At 35.9% G+C, this 27,613-nt stretch overlaps 1 protein-coding gene across 5 annotated transcripts in view; it reads right to left on the minus strand.

Annotated features, from left to right (window-relative positions):
- Window positions 1-27,613, minus strand: part of HOMER1 (homer scaffold protein 1) — a 125,888-nt gene that overhangs the window by 68,923 nt on the left and 29,352 nt on the right. For 4 of the 5 annotated variants that reach the window (XM_082651018.1, XM_082651017.1, XM_082651019.1 and 1 more), the window contains 3 exons: window positions 11,444-11,600; window positions 6,862-6,993; window positions 2,973-3,080 (listed from right to left, as the gene is read on the minus strand). In XM_082651018.1, the coding sequence (XP_082507144.1) occupies window positions 2,973-3,080; window positions 6,862-6,993; window positions 11,444-11,600 (397 nt within the window). The remainder of the gene's footprint in view (window positions 1-2,972; window positions 3,081-6,861; window positions 6,994-11,443; window positions 11,601-27,613) is intronic. The other variant, XM_082651020.1, reaches the window with a different exon arrangement.

Consider the following 27,613-nt stretch of genomic DNA (forward strand, 5'->3'; position numbering starts at 1 on the left):
CAATAACTTTGTAAGAAAATATCATCCTTATTCCCGTTTTATGGACTAAAGAAAATACTAACATGCCTAAGTTCAGAAAACTAAAAAAGGTTAGAGCCCAGATCAAAGCCAAGCTCTAGAGTGTACATTATTGCCATTATTGTATGACAGTGTCAACATGACATTACCATTATCATACTTATTCCACCCAACAATCCTGTAAGGTAAGTAATGTAATACTCATGCTGCAGATGTATAAACAGACTTGGGTTAAGCAATTTTTCCAAGATCACATAGAGGCAGAAAAAGAATTTATGTCTAGTTTGTTTGACTTGAAAATACATACACCTAACTGGTCTGCTATACCACCTCGAATAAAAGTGAAAGCTATGACCAACTCAGTGTCTACTATTATCAATTATCCCATTTAATCTCTCTACCCACTTTGCTGAATTCCTGAGTAACATTCTAGTCTTCAGGCAGAGTGTTAATTTAGTAGATTGGGTTAAACCAGTGAGAATCAAGCTGTGCTTTCTAGCTGAATGGAATCAGAGTGGCCAAAGGTCATACAATTCGAGTCAAAACAGAAATAGTAATGACCTCTGTAAGGGACTGTCATAAAAAAAAAAAAGAAAGGAGAGGAAAGAGAAATGAAAATACCATTTTCCCCCTATTTCTCTGGCTCTGTAATTAACAATCAGACTTCAAATATTTTAAAAAGATAAATTAAGGTCAGTATATTTTGGCTCTCAAATACTAATGAACTTAAGACATTTCTTTATTCTTTATATTTCACAGCACTTTCCAAATACAAACATCTTTGATATATTCCTTTGATGAAAGGCTTAAAGACATTCCTTCCACCAAAGAGAAGCAGGTATCTTAGCAGCAACTTGTAACACTTTATGACCAATTAAACAAACACAAGTTATTATTAGAGAAGCAGGAACTAAGTACAAGGGCAAAGTGTAAACCATTACAATTTTACTGGAGTTTTTTCAGTATTCTCTTAGTGAATGTGTTATAGCATCCTCCTGTGACACTGGAATCATTCACCTGAGGAACTGGAGCTCCCAACGTGTACTGGTACTAAATTTTAAATAGGCCTTTATGCTTAAAAGCATCGCTACGTTATCACAGCACTTAGGGAGACAGGTTCAAGGGAAGTTTCAAAATGATCATTCTTGTTATTCCAGGTCACTGCAAGTACAGAGGAGGTATCATGGAGCTTTGGCTTCAATCCAGAGTACACCTTTAGTCTATGAGGAAATATGAACTTTAAGCATACTCAACAGAACTCTTCTTTCCTCTGAAAACACTCAAAACTATTTATACCAGTAGGGTTTACCAAACAGAGTTGGGTGCCAGGGGTGGGGAGGAAGGTGAAGAGCAAAATATTTTCTAAAATGTTCCAATCATTTGGCTAGTCACAAAATTCCAAGGCAATTACTATTTACTCACTTAAGAAAGTTTTATGTAAATCAGCTACTACTGACATATTCCACAGAAACATTTGTTAATATCCAATCCTTCCTTTTATAAAATCTCCTAAGTACACTTCAAAAACAATTACTCTAGAGAAGAACCCAGCACAAAGCTGAACCTTACTCTTAAGATGACAACTGAAATAAAGATTAACTTTAGAAAAGTCTATTATTAAAAAGCTGAAAATTATTGGCTTTCTATAAGTGATATTATTACATTAAAACCTTTGTGAAAGTACTCAAATGTAACTATTTAATGAATTTTATTTAGAGATGTAATTAATTTCCAACTGAAGAAAGATTACAATGGACAAGTAATAACTCATTTTGTTAAAGGAAAAAGGGATGCTTTTTCTTTTTCTTTATTTATTTTTTATTGGAGTATAGTTGCTTTACAATATTGTGTTAGTTTCTACTGTACAGCAAAGTGAATCAGCTATACGTATACATATACCCCCTTTTTTTGGATTTCCTTCTCATTTAGGTCACCAAAGAGCATTGAGTAGAGTTTCCTGTGCTATACAGTAGGTTCTCATTAGTTATATATTTTATACATGGTATCAATCCCAATCTCAAAAAGGGATACTTTTTTAAAAACTACAACCTTTGGGTCTCAGTGCTGAGATGTAAAATGTCCCAACTGTCAGATTTAAACACACCTTAAAATCAGGTAGAACAAACTATATTGTTTATATATTTTTATTTTCTGTATATTGTGATGTTTTGACATCTTAAAAAACCTTTCTGGCTAGCCAATTCTTAGAGATAGCAGGGGGCTAAGGTGGGAGCATGGCTTTGATATGCAAATTAACCACACCAGGCCATACCTCCTCTATCTGGCCCCTCCATCCCAGGAGACAATATTCCTCTGCCTTAATCATCCAAGGAGCTCGATACGAGGCAACTAGGAACTAACTCTCTATAGTTTACGGCCCACTGAAATCATTCAGGCTAGCCAGTCCTAAACTGTTCACCCTGCCCTGCCATTCCCAACAGAAACCCCAATACAGGCTCTAGCCTTGGTGTTCCCCTGTACTCTTGCTTTCTGCCCTCTGACCACCCTGAGGCATCCCTGGTGCCCCACCCAGAGGTGTGATGTGCCTCCTGTTTCTAGGACCTGTGAGGACAATAAACTTCTGTTTTCCCAAGCCTCTCCTATGTCTTCTCTTGCGGGGCTGCACCCGACTGACCATCACAGAACACAGAATACAAACAATAGGGCAATCTATGTTTTTTATATACAATTGTTTTTAAGTTGTATGCACATTAAAAAACTGAGTTTTAATTACTAAACAGATTTTTTCCCCCTGAGATTCTTGTACACATTGGTATATAGGAAAAAAACCCTTTCTCCACTAGTATGGATTAACTGAAGGGTGCATTTCTATGTCTACTTTGGAATCCAATCACCTTAATTTTGCCATTATTTTCCTAAATTTATCTCTGGCATAAAGGATACCATCTAAAATGAACAAGGCTTATAAGTAAGAATAGAAATTAGATACCCACCTGTGAAGGTGTACTGGTAAGTTCCATCTTTTCTTGAGATTTCTCCTTGGCTAGTCGAGCAGCTTCTTTAAATTCCTGAAACTTTTCTGCAAACTGAATGTAGAAAGACTATATACATTAATCAAATGAAAATAGGTCTTAATGCCCACTTTCATCTTAGTTTTCTTCCATTTTATGGAATAACAGACTCTTACACAGCAACTTAGCCCTCAAATCAATTACAGGCATAATATGAAAATGACAGGAAAATAAACCTAATATCAAACATTTGCGCACTATAAAGTACTCTGACAGATCTCATTAAAAAAAATCATGATGGGGCTTCCCTGGTGGCGCAGTGGTTGAGAGTCTGCCTGCCGATGCAGGGGATGCGGGTTCGTGCCCCGGCCCGGGAAGATCCCACATGCCGCGGAGCGGCTAGGCCGGTTAGCCATGGCCGCTGAGCCTGCGCATCCGGAGCCTGTGCTCCGCAACGGGAGAGGCCACAACGGTGAGAGGTCTGCGTACCGCAAAAAAAAAAAAAAAAATCATAATAAAACTAAGTTAGAATTTGGTTTCAGCTAGCTTAGTTTTGTCTCTCCTTGGTTGTTCAGATATACTTTACTAAGACCAAGGTGTGGGGTACAGGTTGGGAGTGGAATCAGTAAAGATGGGCATACTATGTTTGTTTCTCATGGAGAAAACTAAATCGCTTAAGTGTCCATTCCTAATCATCTCTGTATCTGGAGCATGCTTTTAACTTTTACTAGAATATAAACTCTTGTATTATGTAAGGCATTTTATTTGCAGCAGTACAAACAGCAACGTTTACTACTGTCACTAACTGACATTACTAAAACTTCATTTCCAAAGATTCCTAAACAGCTAATACACAGCAGCAGAAAGGAAAAGCAGGACCCCACAAAGGTCTTTAAGATTGGTAACAATTTAAAAAAATTACTTTATATGAAATGCTAACTCTTTGGAACCCATGGTAATCAAATAAATGTCATGGCCACAAACAGTATCTATTTATGAACTGGAAGTGGAAACCAGTCTGCCACTGTTCTCAGAGAGAATAAGGCAAGGCTACAAAATAACCAAATTTAAAAAATCTAAAATCTTTGTGCAACTCAAAACATCTGTTATAGCTAGCAATAAAAATATGAAATTATAGGTCCCTCTTCGAACCCCATAAGCCAACCCTGATTTCATTGCCATCTTGGGAAGGAAAGCTTTGTAAGGAAAGGCTCATGATACTCTGACCTGCCAACAGGGAGACGGAGGAGGGTCAAAATTAAAGTTGTCATTATTACAACTTTCCTTCTTAAACACTGTTACCCCCACCTACAACTTGTAGATCAGGAAACTGAATCTGTATTATTATACTTATCTAATTAAAGAGAATATCTCATTACTGTAAAAAAAAAAAAAGTCTGAATATAGAGCTAAAAAGGTCTCATTCACATTGTTGGAATTGAAATAAAAGCAAAACCATAATTAATTTCTCTTCATGTAATTTGAAATAATACACAAAGTTTTTCTTACACTAATTTGGCATTCCAAAGTAGTTAATGTTTAAAATTCTTCTCAACTTCATAAAGACCCATGCTGTTGCTAATTTTTATAGGTTTAGGTTTCCATGATAACAAAATACAACTTGGTAAGCACTCTAACAATCCAAGCATAGTTGGAATTTTCCTCATACATCAACCTTAGGAGACCAGAAATTTCTTTCAATGCTGCTGCTCTCTCATATTTTGAGAGTACCTTGCCTAGAATTGCCTTCAGAGCCTTCTCCAAACTCTTACAATGTTTCATTTCATGTATGATTTTAGTGACAAAACAAGCCAGAATATTTACAGGCTTGCTTCACTTATGTAAAAGATTATGTACTCCTTTGGGTCCCTTATAGTTTACAAAGCGCTGACATTAATCTTCAAGGTAGCTTGGAAAATAAGTCATGATTTTGTGATCTTTGGACCAAAACATTCTGAAGAGACTGATCATAAGCTCTTAGAGCCAAGTCTAGTGAATAAACAAACTAGAGTTGGCTCCAGGAGCTACTGAGTTGTTTCCTAATGGTTAATCCACCCTCACAATACAATACTAGAATTCGCTACCAGTTTGGTCAAAAGCATATGCTAACTTTAAAGAGGAAAAATAAAATTCTTTAACTATAAAAGCTATTCTTAGAAAAAAGATCAGATAAGAGGAGACAATATGAGTGACAGAATTTAATAAACTATTTCTTTGCCACATTAGCTATCTGCCCAGTAACTTGAAAGATGTAGTAAAAAAACAACAACAACTTAATATAGTCAAAATTACTTAGGCTCAAAAATCATTTCATGCAGGTTTGAGAAATTAATCCACAATTTAGTTCCTTTGTTGTCAAGAAATTCAGCAAGTGTAATATAATTATAGTTTTAATGTTTTTGCTATAGGCTTTAATAGACAATTTCAAAAGAAAATTTCCAAAAAGGTTCTGAGTAACGGCAAAAATATTAGAATAAATGTGTAATTTCCTAAGGGGATTGTTTATGGAGGGACAATGCTTAACTCGATGCCTGTGTCCCTGCTATGTTGAAATACTTTAAGTCTAAAACTTATAACTTTACCATAGCTCAAGAAATATATTTAGAGAATATAATGGGTGTAAGAGAAATGAAATCAGTTAACACTTGTTTGTTTTAATCACCTTACAGAGAATGACATAATCATCAAGACAAAAGTTAAAATAGTTGTAAAATTGAGCTTTCAACTCTAATTTATATCAAAAAGATAACAAAAGCACTTGAAAACAACAGTGTTAAGGAAAGTTTGCAACTAAAACAAAAGGAAAGAAAGATTATTTTAACTACTGAACTATCTAATTATAACTTCAAGTCAATAAATATTCACAAAAGTGTAAGATTTTTTAAAAGAAATAATTTTTAAGAATCTCAATGATTTCTATAACGAACAGCTTAGGTTTCACTTAAGTATTAACGGTGTATATCTAACAAGAGACTGATTACCCTGCACTTGAGCTATTTCAACTCTCAAGCCATCAGATCCTATGTATACCAAATCATACATAAAATATGGTTCAAATGTAGGGCTATTCTTTTAACTGAATGCTTCAAACAGAAGTTTTAAGCATAACTCTTTGGGTCTGGTGAGCATCAAATGTGAAGGGTAAAAGTGAGTAATCCTCATCTCCTTGATCATCTTGTTATCCTGAGATTGTTTCCTTTTCCTTATAAACTCTTTGTGACATCCACAAGAATTCAGGATGCTGCTGGTATGAACACCGCATGGCTTTTGTTTATATGCAGGAAAACTGTTTTATTTCCAGTATTTAGCCTGGTGATGCTCTGTATTTTATCAGCCATTCTAGCCACAGTAATTTACTTGGTCAGTTCCGAGAACTCCTCACGGTGTCTCTTAGATCTTACTCTGTGTTGCATCAGAGGCCTCAGAGTAATTCTCACCCAGACAAAGCACCACTTTCCTAAACAGTAACTTATATGTGCCTGCTATTATGTCTGAAATATCACTATCAGCTTGAGTTTTCACAATTCAGAAGCGTTTGGTGTCTACCTATCTTACAGAACATCAACCAAGGGTGCTAACTCCCGAGCAAAGTCCATTCTGAAGTGATAATTCCCACATTTTATTTCCTATCATACCTAGTTAACCACAAAAACCCTCCTCAATCAATGGTGACTGTTTTTAATGTATACAATGTTTCCAACTGACAGTGGGATCCACTGATCTCTCACTTCTTGCTCTGCTGTCACTACAGTTGTTCTGAAAATACCAAAGAAATTTCTCCTACATTTTATACTCTCCATTTTCTATTATATATTTAAGACGTCTGATTTGAAGATGTAGATTTCCACTCAGATCTTATGATTTAACTTACTTTCGAAAGATGATGCTCAGAGGAAAACCCCAGTCCATAAACAGTGTTTGCCCTGCTATCAGCCCACTGGCCAAACTTCTGAGATGTTTTAGTAAATGTCATGTTTGGGGTGATGGTGCTGTTAATTATTGCCTGAAAAATAAAACAAGTATGAGTAACCAGCCAAAAATTCGCAAATAGGCATTTAAGCACAGGACTATTCAGATACATAAAAACTCAGGACTCCTATTGAGCCACAATGTTAAATATATAAAGAGAGTTAGAGAAACAGTTTTTAACATTATAAGTGACTGTGGCAATATGGTAATAAGAAAACTATAAGTATAATGGCACTCTACTATAAATTTCAATACTTTACAAGCAAAATAAGTTTTCCTGTGATGCAAAAACTTTTAAAGAGTTTTTAATGTGGTCAGTGTCTTCTCTTTGAACATTTAGGATCAATATCTATGAATTTTGGATGATATTCACCAGAAGCAAGTAGGTTTTAATAGTTGTTTATTTAAAAAAGTAAGGACCCCTCTCCAAAGAATCTTTCAAAAATAAAGGCAGCAATAGAACAAATTTTCTATTTGATCACTATTTTCTAAAATCCATCAACAAGAATTTTCTTAAAGCCAACTTACCTGAAATATACTGTGATACAGAAAAAACTTTCGATCCTTTAGTAAGTTTTCCTTTACTCAAGAGAAAAACAAACCCTTAAATATACACTTTGCTTCTTTACATATAAAGTCGTATAAAATCATGGTAATAAGAATCACTATCACTTCTGTTTATAACATAGTTTCTTAGAAAACTAGTCTTTTAGTACTTTATTAAATATTAACTTTGCTGATCACTTTAATAAACTTCAACTACTCTTTAACTCATTAATTTCAGTTCACTCATCCCCTCTGCCAGTACTATTAAGGTATAGAATCAGTTTTAGTTAAGTAGTCTAATGACTCTGTAACTGAGATTGAGATTACAAAGTGATCCCATAATAATAAAAAGATACATTATCAAATCCATAAGCAGTTATTTGGTGAACTATTAAATGTGGAATAAGAATCAAGCATTCCAGAACAAAGCAAAATCTGTACACCACATGAACAACAGTATAAACGTAAATATTTATGAGCTATGCAGGTATTGATGAAGTTATAATGAATGTATGACATTTGTCCTACTAAAGTAGACAGTAAGAGAGTGGTGGCTTGCCTTCTCTCACAGACAGTAGACATGTTATCTGCCAGTAGACACGTTATCTGTTGTTACATGAGAGCCCTTATTCTCTATAAGCATTTTCACCTCTGACAAAATTTATACACTAATATACTGCTTTACCCTTTGGTTCAAAAGCTGTTTTTCCTGGCATGTCATTTTAGATCCTGTAAAATGTAGCTAACAACTGCTCTGACATGCAGGGTTGTCATCAAATGAAAGACTGAGTGGGAAAGAACATACTAACGAATGGTAAGGACTCGTTTGGATATGCAACTTTTCGCGTGTGCAAATACCTACTAAATACCAAGCACAACTCTAGGAACTTGAGATACAACAGTGAGAAACAACGTAACTGTGCATTACGTTTTAGAGCAAGAAGAGTCAGTCATTGAACAAGTAAACAAGTAGCCGACCAATGAAATTTCAGGGAGTGGTAAGTGCTGTGAAGACCACAGACCAGGATGGGATCAAGACTGAGAGGCAGAAAGGCAAGGGCTGGCCAGAACTACTTTAGATTTGGTGGTCCTTGAGTGTTCCCTGAGGAGGGCACATGTACATGTGAGCTGGGATCTGAGTGTTTCCAAGGAGAGATGGGCATCTTACAGGTGACCCTAACAACTCTCACATAGTGAGGCGACCACGGGCTTTATAAGGCATGTAAAATGTGTGACTCATGAGTTGCCGGTCACTGACCTTCTGGTTTGGCTATTTCAGACTAACTTCTTTCTGCTTTTATGTTTAAGAGTTCCATTTTAATCCCCATTCTGAACCTTTCCTTGCCTCCATATGACTTGTTTTGGGATTCTTTAATCAGTGAATAAAACTTTAAAATAATAGATGATTCTGCACTTAAAATTATTTATTAGAATTCTTAAAATAGAATGCTACTATAAATCCATTTTTTTAAATTTTTAGTTCTTTAAAATAAATGTCTCTCAATCCCATAGTTCTTGTCTTTTCAAGGAAAAGAAGTAGAAATGCTGTGTCATTACCAACCATATAGTGCCCTGATCCTGGCCCTTGGCCATACTGACGTCTCTGCAGCAGGATTAGAAAACCTTCAAGCAAACTTGACATGCACAGAAAAGGCCTTAAGTGAGAACAAATGGATGTTTTCTAATCAGGGGCACCTAAGGTTTTCCCAACTCATCATGTTGTGCAGAAACAGAAGTGAGGGTGGGGAAAAGAAACCCACCCATTTAGCTGCATCAAATAAACCACTACTGCTTACCAAAAAACTACTCCTGCAGGAAACTGCAATAGTTAATAGCATCAGTTCAGAAAAGTAACTAGAAAATGGAAAATGTGATAGAAAATATAACTCCAGTACAGAGAGTAGATTTTATTAAAAGAAACAAAAAAACTTTTTCACAAGAGTTATATAAGAGCCTAATAATTACAAGCTACAAAGTATATTCAAAAATGGAAATGACAGAAGCAATAGTTCATACTGCTTCAGGAGAAAAACACATGAGGATTATTTAATCACAATGGACTTGGGCCTACTTTACTTTTATATATCATTTAACTGCCCTCTCTAATAAAACCACATCTTATCCATGGTTTGGGCCAAGAGAGAAATACAAATTACAGAGAATTGAAGGATCAAGTCAGGGAAAAGAAATAAATTAACACTCTAGGGTCTGAGATTATAATAATTAATATCTGTTAATTTCACTAAACAGTTACAAAATGTGGCAAAATTATTCTTCATTAAATAAAGCTTCAGATAAATTAACTATTGCTATTTCCCAAGTCCTATAAATCCTGAGCAAAAATGAAAAGAGGATCAATTATTCAAATAAATACATGTTAGTCACTTATGTACAAGACAAAAAGTGCACATAGCCCCTGGGGTCCTATAATCCAGTTAAGGAGATAAGGAATGAGCACATAGAAAAAACAGACTGAAAGTTCAGCATTAAATTAAATTATCTTTGATTCCCCCAAACCACTAGGCAATACATAATTAAAAGCTGGGGGCTTCCCTGGTGGCGCAGTGGTTGAGAATCTGCCTGCTAATGCAGGGGACACCGGTTCGAGCCCTGGTCTGGGAGGATCCCACATGCCGCGGAGCAACTAGGCCCGTGAGCCACAACTACTGAGCCTGCGCGTCTGGAGCCTGCGCTCCGCAACAAGAGAGGCCGCAATAGTGAGAGGCCCGCACACTGCGATGAAGAGTGGCCCCCGCTTGCCACAACTAGAGAAAGCCCTCACACGAAGACCCAACGCAGCAAAAATAAATAAATAAACTCCTACCCCCAACATCTTAAAAAAAAAAAAAGCTGAATAATATTAATAATAACAATAGCAGTAAGTGTTTGCATAGTGATTACTATACACACTTTAAGTGCTTTTGCCTAAATTAATTTATTTAATCTTCACAATAATCCCACGGTGTAATGATGCAGTTATTTACATTAGTTCTTTTTTACAGATGAGAAAACTGAGACATGAAGAGTTTAAATATCTTGCTCTAGGTCACATGGCTAGTAAGTATTAAAGTAAAAATTCAAACCAGATGGTCCAGCTTCAGAGTTTGTGGTCTTAACTCTACACTGAACTGTGAAAATTTCCTAGGAATTATCTACATGTATTATTCAAAACTCATTGAGGAAAAAATGGAACTTCCCCCCTATTGAAGGGTATACTCCACCAGGCACTGAGGTAACCAAGTGCTTTGTAGATACCAACTCAATCCTTACAACTACCACTGAGGTGAGAACAATGAAACTCAGAGAAGTAAACACATAATTTGCCCCAAATCAAAAACTTCATAGATGGTAGAATTGAGATAGAAACCCAGGCAGTCCATGCTCATAAACATTTTACTATCTGCCTCTCCTAACAAATAAAAACAGGTCTTGTCCATACGCTTCTCTTCTGAATAATGGATGTCAGCTTTATTATTGAATACTGAACTTAATATTGAAAGACTTCCTATGATTTAGGGATTCTGAACTGCCTACTAGACTGTAGAAGTATATCTGAAAAGAAGTCTAGTTCCTCACTAGATTACATGCTCCAAGAGTAGAAACTGTGTCCGTTCTGTTGAAAACTATATTCCTAGCACCTAACACAGTGCCTGACACAACAGATATGCAATGAATATTTATCAAATAAACTGACTTCAAATTTGTAGAATATTTTGGCATGTAACTCAACATATATATAAGGTGGTTAATCCAAGTAATTTAGGGGATGAAAAAGTTGCTACCCTAAAAATGATCAATTTTGTTTTTTTAAAAGGTAAGTTTTTAAAGCTCAAAAGAAAATATTTTATTTTAATGAAGATAAAAATCTTCTGAATAAAACTGAAGTGTATACTATATAAAGCAAAACAGCAAGGTTATTTAATGTAAATGTAACTTACCTTTGAGCCATCTAAACTGATTATCCTATACACGTTTCTTGTGCTGTCATAGAAATAAGACACAGTAACTGCGTGCTTGCTGGTGGGTACCCAGTTCTTCTTTGTGTTTGGGTCGATCTGGAAGACATGAGCTCGAGTGCTGAAGATGGGTTGTTCCCTGTAGGGGAGAAAACAAAATGACAGGATGAAAGCAGCCACTTTTATTCCACTGGACAATAGAACATGAAAACTGTATGATTCCACTTACCCAAAAATTCCCACATCCTTGAAAATAAGAGAAACTTTCTTTTAAATTTGAATACTCAGTATTATAACCTTCTTTAAAACAATTACAGTCAATCCTTATTATTTGAAGATTCTGTATCTGTGATTTTGCCTACTCACTAAAATGCATTTGTAACCCCAAAATCCATACTTGAGGTACTTCCTTGGTCTCTTCCAGTTACCTGACATGTACGTTTCCACCTGAGGTTGATCAAGGTAGCACTCTGCCTTCTTGTTTCAGCTTTCATACTATAAACAAGTGTTCTTTTTGCAATCTGTTTAGCACCATGAAGTCTGCATTTTTGTGCTTTTTGTTGGTGCTTTCACTGTTTCAAAGGGCCCCCAAGCACAGTGCTGAGTGCTGTTTGTTCCTAGATGTAAGCAGACTGTGATGTGCCTCATGGAGAAAAAATGTTACATAAGTTTTGTTCAGGCATGAGTTACAGTGCTTTTGGCCATGAGTTCAATGGTAATGAATCAACAATATATATTAAATAGGGTGTCTTTAGATAGAAACATACATCAAACAAGGTTATTATTGATTGGCTGATGAAAATGTTGTGACCAGAGGCTCACAGGAATCTAACACTGTGTTTCCCTCCAGACAATGGTTCAACACTCATTAATTCAGTGTTTGTGGTGCCTTTATAGAACAAAACCACTGTAAATAATTAGAATTGATGATATGCTGTTTAAATACAAGTATCTTATATGTGACTCTCACTAAGTTAAAAGTTTTTACCCATTTAAAAATTACATTATTCTGGTAACAGGTAAAGAATTTACTGGGAAAGTTTACTTTCAATATAATCTCTACTATACTGAAAAATATAAGGAAAACAAAGTAGCCCATCATCACAGTATCTTTTACTTAGATCAAGTAAGGCCTTAAAGATAAATAGAGGTTTTAAAAATTATAATTTCAATAATCAAAACTTATCAAAAATATATATTCGAAATATGATCATTACAGATTTCTTTTACAGTCTGAAAAAACAAGCATGAGATGATCTGTATGTGATAGAAGCATTATAAGGCAAAATTTTCCAAGCTCTCAGTAAGAATTTTCTTGTAAAGAGCATTTACCAAAAATTTTTTTGGAGTCCAAATGTTTCTTTCATTTACATAACACTTTTCTTTCCTAAAGCAGCTTAAGGTCCTAAAGAAACTTTTAACTGGTATTATATATATAATGTTAAAATTAAGTAAGTTTAAATTTTTTAATTTTAAAGAATTAAAAATGTTTTCCAATTTTAAATTTAAAGAAGGGAAAAGAGAGTATGGAAAAGAGTGAAATTAGAAAACAGGCAAGGCAAATTTTGGTCTTTGGCAAAATTTTTCTTCAGATTAATAATAATGGGCTGGGTGTCACATATGTCTCCTATGATTTACTTTAGCCCTTAGAGAGCTATTAGGAAAGGGAGGTACCTTCCCTGTATGTAACTGGGCTCTTCCCAGTTTCATTTCTGGAAACCACCATAACAACTGTTCTTATTAAAGAATCACTTTTGAAAGGAAGTGAGCGATACATTTTATGCCCCTCCCTAAAAAATGAAGCAGAAAGTCATCACTTCTGGCTTAACTGCTATTATACATGGGTTCATTCAGCAAATAATTATTAATAATCTGGCAAGGCGCTATGCCAGGATACAGAATTCTTCCAAATTAGGAGTAGGCCCTATTCATTCCCTTTCCCCATCCTCAATCCTTGACTTTCACAGTAAGGCTGGTGCTACATTTGGGTTATCGTCCAAAAGCCCTGCAACCTCTGCTTTTTTTTTTTTTCCACCTTTTAATTAAAGTTCAGTGACTGCAGCTAGTTCCAATTCACAGGGAAATTCATTCACACAAAATTCTATTTTTTAAGACACATAAGGAAGGGAAGTGGGCCATTCTTGGCTCTATTGACTTGATAGTATTTTTTTCATTTGACAGGGGATAAATTTCTAGATAGCGTAGGCTGATAATTACAAGAATGTGTTCTAATAAATGTATTTTCCAAAAAAGTAAAATTGTTAAGACAATGATATTGCTTTTGCACAAGCCTTATATGACAAATCATCAAATCCTTATTCAATGGAAGTGCGATGTTTTGAGTCCAATAAATACTTTCCACACCATATTAATTCACACAGTGTAATTAATCTGCACAATTATTCCACACAATTTAATTCCATTCTGAATAAAAACCTTTAGGGTAAACTAGCTATTTTACAAGCAAATGACATCTGACATCAACTAAATACGCTGTTTTCTTCAACTCTTTTCTGAATAGCTGATTTCTTAAAGAAAGTTATATAGTTCATTCAAAGAAAAAAAAAGTTGTAGTTCAACATCTCTGTCGTTAAAGGCCTAGCCATCAACATCTGGATGATAAAGACTAGGGAAATAATTTTACAGCTGATACCCAGGGAAGAGAATTCCTAGAAGTAACGAGGATGTTACTACATCTGTCAGGGCATACAAGCAGATGACTCACCCTTTTATGGACTATCTACTACATGGTAAAAACAGAGAGAGATGGTCTTTGCCCTTGAAAAGTTCAGTCTGGTGAGGGAAGACAGATATGTTAAACAAATAAAATGCCCTTCACCATGATAGAGTCTCTGAAAATAAGTGGGTAAAGGTTACTGTGGAGAAACTGATGCCTACGGAGAGTCTGAAACCATGGCACAGTGGTTAGAGAGCATAGTACTTAGGCATGTGTAGCAAGAACCTCAGTGAGTATGCGTGCCTTTGAAGAATGAGGCTAGAGATAGAGAAGCCAGTTCATGAGGGTACCCACTGGAATCTACTGAGAGATGTAAATAGGAACAGCTTTGCATTTTAGAAAGATAAATTTAGTAGCACTGAAAAGGGTGGGTTGAAGGGAAACAACATTGGACATAGGGACACTAGTCAGAACCTTACAAAGGATCCCAAGTATTAAAAAAATAAAAAGAATAGGAGGTTAGGGAGTGGAATAAAGACATGAGGAGGGGTTAAAGGTAAATTTAGAAAGTAGAATCAATAAGATAAAGGAACAGTTTGGATGTAGGGCAGTGGTTTATCAAACAGGGGTGAGTTGTCTTCCAGGGGACATTTTACAATGTCTGGAGACGTTTTTGGTGGTCACAACGGAGGGAGATTGCTACTGGCTTCTAGTAGGAAGAAGGGTGTTGCTGAACATCTACAATGTACAGGACAGCCTCCTACAACAAAAAACTATCCAGCCAAAAATGTCAACAGTGTCAAGGTTGAGAAATCATGATGTAGGAGATGAAAGAGGAATCTGAGTCTCCTGGGCTTCTGGTCTGGGTGACTGAAAAGAAGACAGTGCCACTAGGCAGTGTGGTAAACAGAAAATAAAGTCTGGAACAGGGGGGATGGTGAGGGAAAGGATGAGCTCAGTTTTGACCAAGTTCTGATGCCTATAGGGTTTGCATGTAAAACTGTCAGGAAGGGAACTTAAAATGTTAGTTTGGAGCTCAGTAGAGAAAACCAGGCTGGAGTGAAAAGTTTTGGGAATCATCAAGAGAGCTTATCTCGTCTGTTTAAGGTACATTTCAACATTAAAATGGAAAAATTTCATTTTAGAGAAAAGCTGTAGAAGCAGCAGTAGAGAAGCTATACCCGAAATCTTAAAGCACTTATCTCTTAAAGGATCTGAAAAGCATCTGACACTGATTATCCCAAGTGTTCAAGTGCTAATACGTTTTCAAATAAACTGGATGGCACTCGTAAATAAAGGTTAGACACACTACTTCCTCTATAACAATTCACACAAAACTAACTGCGTCAAATACCAGCATTTTCCAAAGTATGTTCTATGGAACAAAAGTCCTAGAACTGAGTGTTCCATACTTATATAAGTTCTGCAAACACCTACATGTTCCACTCTGAAACATTTATAATGCACGTTAATATACTAAAGGTTCTGAGAAGTCCTGCAGTAAAGAAACCCATTTAACCCTGAATAACCCAGCATGCAGCAAAGTGATCTGATCCTAGAATTCTTTTTCACGTAACACAGTAACATCTCATAGGACTTACATTTATAGCCACAATATGAGAATCAAAAGATAAATTTTGAGGTAAACACATCTCACTGAAAGCCAATCTGTATATTCTACCATCTTTATTGACATTACTGTTACTAGAATATATATATATATGGCATAATACAAAATTGAGGCGTTAGTCATGACTACAGTATTATTTCTTAAACAGATATGACACAAAGTAATTCTCCTAAGAAATTAAACATTAATCTAAAAATCAATTTTGAAAGCAAATAGATTTTTGCATGAAATGCTTTAAACTAGCTTAGAGAAACAAAACTAAACACAGAACACACAGAGACACACACACACTTCAATCCTAGAGAATCATCTACTTTGTAACTTCTTACATCAATAGTCAAGACAGAACTTCCCTGGTGGTGCAGTGGTTAAGAATCCGCCTGCCAACACAGGGAACACGGGTTCGAGCCCTGCTCCAGGAAGATCCCACATGCCATGGAGCAACTAAGCCCATGTGCCACAACACCTGAGCCTGTGCTCTAGAGTCCGTGAGCCACAACTACTGAGCCCATGTGCCACAACTACTGAAGCCCGCCTGCCTAGAGCCTGTGTTCCTCAACAAGAGAAGCCACTGCAATGAGAAGCCCGTGTGCCACAATGAAGAGTAGCCCCTGCTCACTGCAACTAGAGAAAGCCCGCATGCAGCAACGAAGATCCAATGCAACCAAAAGAAAGAAAGAAAAATTAAAAAAAAAAGTCAAGGCAATGAGTAGGTCAAATGACCTTACTGTTAGAAAAGGTTACTGAAGTGTTTTCCAGAAGGTTCGTAAAATAATTCTAGGAAGTTGGTATAAGAAGAATTCTGAAGGTCTTAACCGTGGGCTAAAACTCTGTAAAAGTATTGATACTACATACATAGCAAAGCGGATATGAAGGAAGTTATGGTTTCAATCAAACAATTGCCAGACTTTCCACTTAATTTTCCAAAAGAAAGTAGCCTGGCAGAGGTTAAAGGTATAAGGTAAATGACACCTTCCACTAAGAGTTTGACATTGCTACAGACACTGCTGGTTGACCATCCGCCAACTATTCCTCCTGGCCCCTTCCTAACACACCTCAGATGTTGTTCTCTATCCTCCTCCACATGACTGTGAGCTTCACTAAGATCATCAATGCAATCCCATTCTCCTTGCCAGAAGTCTGTTTAGGAATGGACCTCTGAAGCAGTTCTGGCTAATGAGATAATCAGGGAAGGTCTGCTGGAAGCTCCTGGGTACACTCACAAAAAGATACACACATAAGAGCTTCCCTGGTGGGGCAGTGGTTGAGAGTCCGCCTGCCAATGCAGGGGACACGGGTTTGTAACCCAGTCCGGGAAGATCCCACATGCCGCGGAGCGGCTGGGCCCGTGAGCCATGGCCGCTGAGCCTGCGCGTCCGGAGCCTGTGCTCCGCAACGGGAGGGGCCACAACAGTGAGAGGCCCGCGTACCACAAAAAAAAACAACAACAACAACAAAAAAAACCACACACATAAGAAGGGACGTTCTCTTAAATAACGTTGTGTTTGCAGTGACACTCGGACCTGAAGAGTCATCTTAGGACCTTGAGGGCAGCTAACCTGAGAACAAAGCCAACATTGTGAACAAGAGCAGATGGAAAAACCAGGAATCTGTTTCCTTGATTATGTCATTGAATCGATGACTCAGCCTCTAGGCTTTTTATGTGATAAAACAAGTTTCCTAGTTGTTCCAAGCAGTTGTCATTTAAAAAATTACACAAATAATAATTGAGGAAAGAGGCTTACATATAATAAATTCTGCAATAATGTGCTCCCCAATAAAATGTGATTGGTGGTCTTCCAGTTCTCCTGGCTAGCTAGCACACACTGGTCATTCATTAACTTTGTAACACAGATCCACATACAATTAGATTTTTAGGGCCCCATTTAATACTGTAGAGGTAATCAATGGAAAAATTTATAAGGCTAACTGATTGAGATGGGTGGAAGAAACATGGAAATCATAAAAGTTCATTATCAATTGACTTTCTGCTATAAGGATTTAATATTCAAGTCTTTTAATCAAGAAACAGCAGTATAACAGCATATTAGAGATATGCAGACAACTACCAAGAGAAATAAAAATGGGAATTTGTAAAAGCAGTTGCCTGGGGGGACGGGGCTAGATGAAGGACAAGATGAGATAGGAAACTAGTACTTGTCTTTACAAACCTTTAAGTACTATTTAACTTTTAAAACTTGTTCTAGTACTAAAAGATTTTCTTAAGTGGCACAGTGTAGGAAGCTACACTTACATCACAGTTAAGGCTGAGAAAAGAATGCTTTAGGGGCCACTTTTGAAGACTGTCAAAGAACCATAGAATAAGTGACAATTTTTAATAGCTTGGAACTCAACTAACTTAACAGGACATCATCTGAAAGCATTCTTATTATTCATAAAGAGGAATAAAGGGAAAGTAAGACAGGAGCAGAAATTCCAAATGGCTCTATGGCTCTGGAAGTGCTGAAGGTATGTCCACTTCCTTCCTTCATTAGAAGTAAATACACAGGAAGTAAGACAAAAAACATTCTACCTTTAGCTTGGTTTTTGGAGTTTGAAGTGGGAAGAGAAGCGGGACAATAGGTGTTAAGGCCAAAATGACATGGGCAAGGATAAGACAAGGAGTGGATGGACACAAGTGACATTTAACGTCAAATGCAATGCCTGAAGAATTTAGTCTCAGTGCCATTATGAGTTGGCACAGCATGTCTTCAGACAAGCTGGAGCTCAAGCACTGGAATGTCCTCAAAAGAACTGTCCTGTACTAGTTAATAATATAAAGTGTTAATTCCACTGGATTATCAGGTAATTGGTTTACTTCCGCTATCCCACCACCCACCTCTACTCTCCCAGCACAGGCCTGTAAGAAAAATCTTACTGACTGAAACAGCTGTTTTGACGCGGCTCAAAGATTATGACTGCATATTATCAGCTATGTATTTCTATTACCATGTTATGTGTTTAACAGGTGATTACTTATCCATTTTGAATTTTCTTTAAAACAAACAAATAACACATGCTTCCTCTGAGGCAAGCAAAGCTTATCCGACTAATGGCTACCGCACACATAGTTGTACCACAAGGGCGCCATCTAGTGATGAACCAAAAACATAGCAGGTGTTTGTTTAAACTTCCAAGTCACTATACAGCAAAAACAAAATTGTAAAGGAGATTGCTATAACATAGGTATACAGAATTAAAATGTGACACCAACAACTACAAAACGTCTTTTCTGGAAGAATTCTTAAAAACTGTATGATCTGAATTCCTTGGTCTTTGAACTGGTTAATTACACATTCAAACGAAAGATTTTTTTAAGAAAATCATTGTATCATAACAATTGTGCATCAGAAATATCTTCATGACATCAGGTATTTGACTTAATTAGCATATCTGAAGAAAATATAATCAAATAAATTAAAAATTTCAATCTGGAGTTTAAGATTACTAAATTATAAAACTGTACTTCAAACAGTAACAACATTGTTTATACTCCTTATATACAGCCTTCATTTTAAGTTTTCTTTTTTTTTTTCTCAGTCTCAGTCCTTTCATTAAGGCACAGCACTAGTTATTAAAAGGGATTACAGTACTTATTTACTTTGGGCACCTTAATCAGTAGCTACATTTAAAAGATCAAAGGAATATGTTCAAATTCATTGGAAAGAGCAAGTAAACCCACTCAATGTATATATTTAAGCAACATCTTCAGTACTCAAAGGACCTGGCTTGCTAGGTCCTTTGAGTATTGACTTCCAAGTGACATCATCTCTGCCCCACTCCCCCTTTTAAAACTCTATTTATTTCAGATAAAATACTTGGTGTTTTAAAATATATGAGGAGGTATTCCTGGTAACTCAGTTACATTTAAAATTAGTACTGTACTTTCAATTTCACTAGACTTTAAACATTCTTCTTTTCCCAGTTGATTTCCACTAAATAAAGCTATATTCTGAGAACTCACAGTATACACTAGGGAAATCTAAGGAAAATAGCCTCTTGTTAATGAGAATTTAATTCTTGTTAATATATATGGCATATTCCTAAAAATCCAAAATAAGTAATTTTCTAGTAGACATCCAATTCCTAGAAACTTTTTAAGTGAATTAAATGTTAAAAGATTATTTAAGTTATAATACCAACAATACTTCAAGGAACAATAATACTCTTAGGTACTCTTTTCCTTTACACTTACTACGAACTAACCAAGTGAATATGCAATCCATTTTCTATCTGAACAAGCAAATACTCTAAAAAATAAACCTATGATTGAAGAGAAAGATCCAAAGGTATTTTGGCAAAATATTGAACAGAAAGATCCAAAGGTATTTTGGCAAAATATTAACATTTGCTACATTTGAATAGTGGTTGCATAGATGTTACATTATTCCCTGTATTACTCTGAATATGTTTAATTGCTCAAAACAAACAATAAAACCGCACACCATTTCTCTAGAATTCTTATTAACACTGAGAAATCTGACTAAATCAGCCACATTTTATTTTATGCATATGTAGATCTTTTTTTTTAAACTGCAGTGCAGAAGTTGGCACTATGATCAGAACTGCACTATCCAATACGGTGACTACTGAGCATCTGAAATGTGGCTAGGGAAATTGAGAAAGTGAATTAGTTTATTTGATACTCAAGTAAGTCAGTTACTGCAATACTTCTAAGCATGTATGGAACAACTTGGATATGTGAATCTACTGCTTCAAGTGTAAATTTTATGAAATTTAAATTCAGATCAAGTATTTTTTGATAAAAATTTTAGCATCCAAACTGAGAGGTGCTCTAAGTGCAAAATACACAGTGGATAGTATGAAAAAAGAATGTAATATCTGAATCTCTTTACATATGTTAAAAATATTATGGATAAACAGTTGACCCTTGAACATGGACTTGAACTGTACAGGTCTACTTACACTCGGATTTTTTCCAATAAATATATTAGAAAATTTTTTGCAGATTACACAACAGTTTGAAAAAGCTCACAGACAAACCACATAGCCTAGGAAAATTGAAAAAAATAAGAAAAAGTTAGGTATGTCATGAATGCATAAAATATATGTAGATACTGGTCTATCCTCACATAGTTATAAGGTGAGTAATACTTAATATAAAATTAATAATGAGGGCTTCCCTGGTGGTGCAGTGGTTGAGAATCTGCCTGCTAATGCAGGGGACACGGGTTCGAGCCCTGGTCTGGGAGGATCCCACATGCCGTGGAGCAACTAGGCCCGTGAGCCACAACTACTGAGCCTGCGCGTCTGAAGCCTGTGCTCCGCAACAAGAGAGTCCGCGATAGTGAGAGGCCCGCGCACCACGATGAAGAGTGGCCCCCTCTTGCCACACTAGAGAAAGCCCTCGCATAGAAACGACGACGCAACACAACAAAAATAAATTAATTAATTAATAAACTCCTACCCCCAACATCTTCTTAAAAAAAAATTAATGAGTTAGTTTTCTTACTGTTTAACTTTGCTTTCAAAGAATTACATTACCGTACAGTATGCCCCTCTCTCTCTGATAATTGGAGAAACTGTGTATCAGCCTATCATCACAGGTAAGCAGTTTAAAAAAAAAGTAACGGCGGTCTGGTGGTTAAAACTCCATGCTTCCAATGCAGGGGGTGCGGGTTCGATCCCTGGTGGGGGAATTAAGATCCCGCATGCCACTTGGCGTGGCCAAAAAAAAAAAAGGTAACAATGTTTCTAATACTATATTATGAATATGACTGTAATACTGTATGCCATAAAAATTTTATAATCATTCATTCATTAGTGTATAGGCTAGGCTACTGTGAAGCAATTGTATTGATTATTAACACTAGGCTACCATAAAGCCATCACATTGCTGCCTCTTCGTTATCAATGCATGAATTGTTACACCTGTAAATAAAAATGAATTTCTTTTTCACATTATCTTACCACTTTTGATGTCTAGTGTTAGCAATATATATAACATCTACACTGTTTTGAATCATATAAGACAATATCGATGTAGGTACTGACAGGTGATTCATCTCGTAAACAGATGATATATACTTAATGATATTGATAAGTACAATACTGTAAATGTATTTTCACTTCCTTATGATTTTCTTAATGACGTTTCATTTTTGTCTAGCTTATTGTATTATAAGAATACACTATATAATACATATAGCATATAAAATATGTGTTAACCAACTATTAATGTTACTTGTAACAGTACTTGTCAATAATAGGATATCAGTAGTTAGGTTTTGGGGGCGTCAGAAGTTATAAGCAGATTTTTGACTGAGTGGGAGGTTGGTTCCCCTAACCCCAGCACTGTTCAAGGGTCAACTGTATTGTCAACATATATTAAAATTTATCTTACCTTTTAGAAACTGTAAATTTAAAATTACATGTATTACTCATACTGTATTTCAAGTGGAAAATACTGGACAATTTTTGTAGCCACTTCCTTACTGATAGACATATAGGTTGTTCCAATTTCTGCACTATTACAAACAATGACCCTGTATGTTCACTTGTGTACACATGCAAGAGAGATACTAGAAGCTGAATTCCTGGTCACGGGGTATGCACCATAGCACATTTCCGTATTGCTTCTCACAACACATGTACCAGTTTATACTTTAATAGTCTAATATTATTTCCTCCCAACACTTGGTAAGGTCCAAGTAATTTGTGCCAACTTGATGGGCATGAAATGGTATTTCACCATTGCTGAATTTGCACATCCCTGATTACTAGTGAGGCTAAGGAGGTCTTCATATATTTCTGGGCCATTTGAGCCCAAAAGATTTCTACCCTTATTCCTAAGCTTGTTTAAAACCCTATCTTAGCTGCAGAGAGTGAAAAGACCAGAATCCAAAGTCATCACTCAAACTATATGCATGGAAACATCTCATATATACAATTCTAACCACATGTTAGAATTTAGGTGGACTTAATTAAGGTGAACACCCACTAACATAGAGAAAGGCAGAGTTGCTTGTTTTTCTAAATCTGATGACATTTAATGTTTAAAAATCAATATAGTATAGATATAGCATATATATTCTGCTATTTTTCAAAGGTAAATTACAGTTCTTTGGTATAAAATTTAGTTTTCATATTTTTGTACCAAATTGTTTCTGACATGCCTTAAAATTTTCTCCTTTGTGGAGGGGCGAGTAGAATGGAAAATGTGTATTAGTCAAATTTTTAACTTAGAGTCATCAAAAAATTTTTCTGTCTTAGCATCAAAAAATAATTTTAACAGATAAAACATATTTAATATTAAACTAGAGGTCAAAAGTAACAACACAATTCTCTTCTCAAATACATTAAACTCCCGGATGCTTTCCAAATAGTAAACGCCACCAGTCCATTCCCACTCTGTTTCTCTCTGCAATTTTCATTCCAACAGCCCTCAAGCTTGGAAGTGATTCTCACTTTCATCTGATCAAGTTTCCTCTAGTCACAGCTAATAATTAGATTTATCTCTTTTCTGAGTGGTCCTCAAGTAGTTTAGCTACAAGTCCGACCAATGAACAGCATCTGGTATTTTATGCATGGTCGCACACATTCCCAGTATCTCAGGATTACCTAGCTTTCATACTGTTTTATTTTTCCATTGAAAAAGGCTGTACTAAATATAACTAAATGTGACCTATGTTTTCCATTTTTGTCGGCTTTTCAGGTAACAAAAATCATAGGCAAAACTATCAGATGCTATGTCCCAATTTGGGGTTTTGCAAATACAATCAATCCCTGTAATTATGTGGTGTTTTGCTCAAATGCATTAGATCTATTACACAACAACTGTGTTAACAATTCAGTCATTATGGTATCACAAAAGCCCAAACAAACACATTTTCTGACTGTGAAGTTATTTAACATTTTTCACTGACCAAAAATTTGATTCAACAGTACAGTAAGCTAGATTTGGTTGTTTGTTTCCTCTTTATCTTTTCTGAAAATGAATTTAGTAGAGGTAAAGGGAGGCTGACTTCTGAGCTACCTGGAAGAGATAATCACTAAAGATAAAAGAGCACCTGACAAGATATAGTACTCCAGAGCTTATGAGAGTGTTTTTCAAACACTGGGTCACAACCCAGAGGGTTATAATTAATTTAATGGGCATTTTAAGAAATGAATGAGAATGTAAAACATCAGACTGTATCACACTTGGTAAGGGTATATGTATCATTTCATGAAACTTTTAGCTACATATTTATATATGCTTGTCACAAAGCAGGATGTCTTTTTTTTTTTTTTTCCTACTGTGGATCAAAAAGTTTAAAAACCTAGAGATAAAAAATGCTTTTACTTAATGTTTATGAAAACTCTGTGAAGCAGGTATACAACACCCATTTCATAGTACAAAAGCATAGGTCCTAAGTGACTTATCCAAAGTCACACAGCTAGAAAATGATATAATAAGCGTATTTTTTAAAAAATGCAAATGGAAATGAAATTCAACCTCACTAGGAATCAAAGAACTGCAAATTAAAACCATGAGTTATCATTTTTTCACCTGTCAAAACAAATAAAAGGAAATCTTTTATTTTTTTAATGAAAAAATTCAATGTTTGAGTTTAAGGAAATCTGACACTTTCAGAAACACCTAGTGGGGGTATAAATTAGTAAAGGCTTTACAAAAACACTTTGACAATGCATATCAAAAGCTTTAAATTTCTGTGCATATCTTTTGACATAGCAATTCCATTCTAGGAACTTACCTTAAGGAAATTATATATATATATGCAGATATTTAGCTATAGGGATGTATCACCACACTGTTTATGATAAGCAAATATTGTAAATTAAAACATCTAATGACATAAGATCAAATAAATCATGGTAGATCCACATAACGAAATCCTATGTAGCCATTAAAAAACAAAGTTCCAGAATATTCAGTGACATAAGGTGTCCAATATAGTAAGTGAAAAGAGTTTATGTAAAACTGTTTACACAGCACAATTCAATTTTTGTTTAAAAATTTATCTACAGTTGAATCCTGAACAACGTGAGGGTTAAGGGCACCAATACTCTGAGCAGTCAAAAACCCAAGTACAACTTTACAGTCAGCTCTCTATATCCTTGGATTCAACCAACCTTAGATCGTGCAGTATCGTGATATGTATCTAGCAAAAAAAATCCAAGCGTAAGTGGACCCTCGCAGCGCAAACCCGTGTTGTTCAAGGGTCAACTGTATATTCAGAGAAAAAAATCCATGGAAGATATACTTATATTCTGCCCTTGCCCTGCCTTGCCTTTTCCCAACACAGAAACCAGAGTGATCCTTCTAAAAACTGAAGCTAGTATTTAAATACTCCAGGAAAAAGATAAAGAAGGGGCGAGAGGTTAGGATAAACCAAGTAAGGCAAAATGAGGTTGCTACTGAAGTGGGTGGGAAAATGGTGGTATAGGAGACTGTATTTTCTACTTTTTTGTATGTCTAAAAAATTTCATAATATAGAGTTTTAAAGTAATAAAACCTAAATCAGGTGGAACATTGCTCAAAACCCTCTAATGGCTTCCCATCTAACTCATAGTAAAAGCCAAAGTCCTTAAAATGGTCTAAAGACCTGCCATCAGTGTTTCTCAACCCTGGCTGCATTACAAACACCTGGCCCCAAGCCCTAGAATCACTGGTCTGGTGGGCAGCCCCGCTTCCAAGGTGATTCTCATGTGGAATCACCTCTCAGGAGGAAAAACCACTACAGGATAGGACCCCTGCTCCCTCTCCAACCTTTCTGTAGCTTACTGTTTTGTTTTGTTTTAATTTTTATTGGAGTATAGTTGATTTACAATGTTGTGTTAGTTTCAAGTGTAGAGCAAAGTAAATCAGTTATACCTATACATATATTCACTCTTTCTTTTTTTTAGATTCTTTTCCCATATAGGCCATTACAAAGTATTGAGTAGAGTTCCCTGTGCTATACAGCAGGTTCTTATTAGTTATCTGTTTTATACATAGTAGTATGTATATGTCAATTCCAATCTCCCAATTTATCCCTCCTCCCCCTTACCCGCTGGTAACCATGAGTTTGTTTTCTACATCTGTGACTCTACTTCTGTTTTGTACGTAAGTTCATTCATACCCCTTTTTTTAGATTCCACATATAAGTGATATCATATGATATTTGTCTTTCTCTGACTTACTTCACTCCGTATGACAATCTCTAGGTCCATTCATTTTGCTGCAAATGGCATTATTTTGTTCTTTTTTATGGCTGAGTAATATTCGAAAAGATACATGCACCCCAGTGTTCACTGCAGCACTGTTTACAATAGCCAGGACATGGAAGCAACCTAAGTGTCCATCAACAGAGGAATGGATAAAGAAGATGTGGCACATACATACAATGGAATATTACTCAGCCATAAAAAAGAACAAAATGCCATTTGCTTACTGTTTTTTGCCCAGCCACAATGGCCCTCCTTGTTTCTCAAACAATGCCAAGCACACCCTACCTCAGGGCCTTTGCCTGAAGCACTCTTTCCCCTCAGATCTGTCTAGAATCTTCCTTTGCCTCCTTCAGGTGTTTGCTCAAATGTTACTTTCGCAGTGAGGCCTTCCTGGTTGCCCTATATAAAAACTGTAGCCCCTTCCTCTCCTCTCCCAGGACTTCCTATCCCCCTTCTTTTACTGTTCCCCACTGCACTTATCACCATCTGACATACAACATATTTTCTTATTTATTATCCCTCTCCCCCAGCTAAAGTGTTATCTCCTTAAGGGCAAGGATTTTGCCATTTTTAATCAGGGCTGTGTTCCCAGCAACTCAAACACCTGGCACATATTAAGCACCCAGAAAATACTTAACAAATAAATGAATAAATGACTATATACCAAGACATTAGAGTTGTTGCTGGTGGGATTACAAATGACTTATTTTTTCTTATCTCAACTTTTCAATATGTGAACATGTACTATATTTATAAGAAAAAAATCTGAGCAAACAATATTAATGCAATGTATTTCCTTGCTTTAAAAAAACACAGTTAGTGGAATGTTATCTCGGTGATTACACAAATAAATAGCTATGTAAACATCCAGTGAGCTTTAGATTTGTGCATTTTACTGAATATATGCCTTAAATTTTTAAAAAAGTGAAAGACAGTTAAAAATATTACAGCCTGAGTGATAATGGATTCATCTGGCAAACAGAGATTTGGAGACACTCTTGCCTGTGGAATACTTCCTACAAATCATCCACAAATCTCCACTGACGCAAGTTTTTTCATCAACTAGGTCTCCTCAGAATTCTTTTCATGGTGTGTAACAATACCTAGAGTTATCCTATACAACAATAATCTAAAACTACTTGTGTGCCTTTAATTGTGAACCAGCAAGCTTGTCCTAAGAAATCCTGTAAAATATCAACTCTAAGAAAGCCAATCATCTAAACCTGGAGAAAGTTCCCTAACTGGTTCTCCAGCTAACAAAGCATAGAAGATGATGATGGATTAACTAAACATTTAAGTACAAATATTAGCTGAACCAATTGATAAATAGAAAAGTATCAATTCTGCTAAAGCCTTTGTGTTTGGCAGACATTCCACACTACCTAAGTGGATAGTAACAGAACTCGGATTAAGGTTGCCTCATCCAACTATTCAGTGGCCATTTAGGAACCAGTTCTCTTCAGTTCTTCTGTAAAAGTCTAAAACCTGGATTCTGGACAAAGTGGTAAAATCTACTCTTGAATCTTTCCTACTCAAACATAGCCTCTCATCATGTGAAAAAGTGCTCTAAAGCCTCAATTGAATGCTCTTTTTGAGACATTTGAGAAAAAACAAGTTAGCCTTATTTCTCAAGAAGAGAGCAGTGGTCTTAACAGCAAGGGTACTACAAACA

This window comes from Grampus griseus (assembly GCF_964374135.1).
Source record: "Grampus griseus genome assembly, chromosome: 3".
In the NCBI taxonomy this organism is placed as follows: Eukaryota; Metazoa; Chordata; class Mammalia; order Artiodactyla; family Delphinidae; genus Grampus; species Grampus griseus.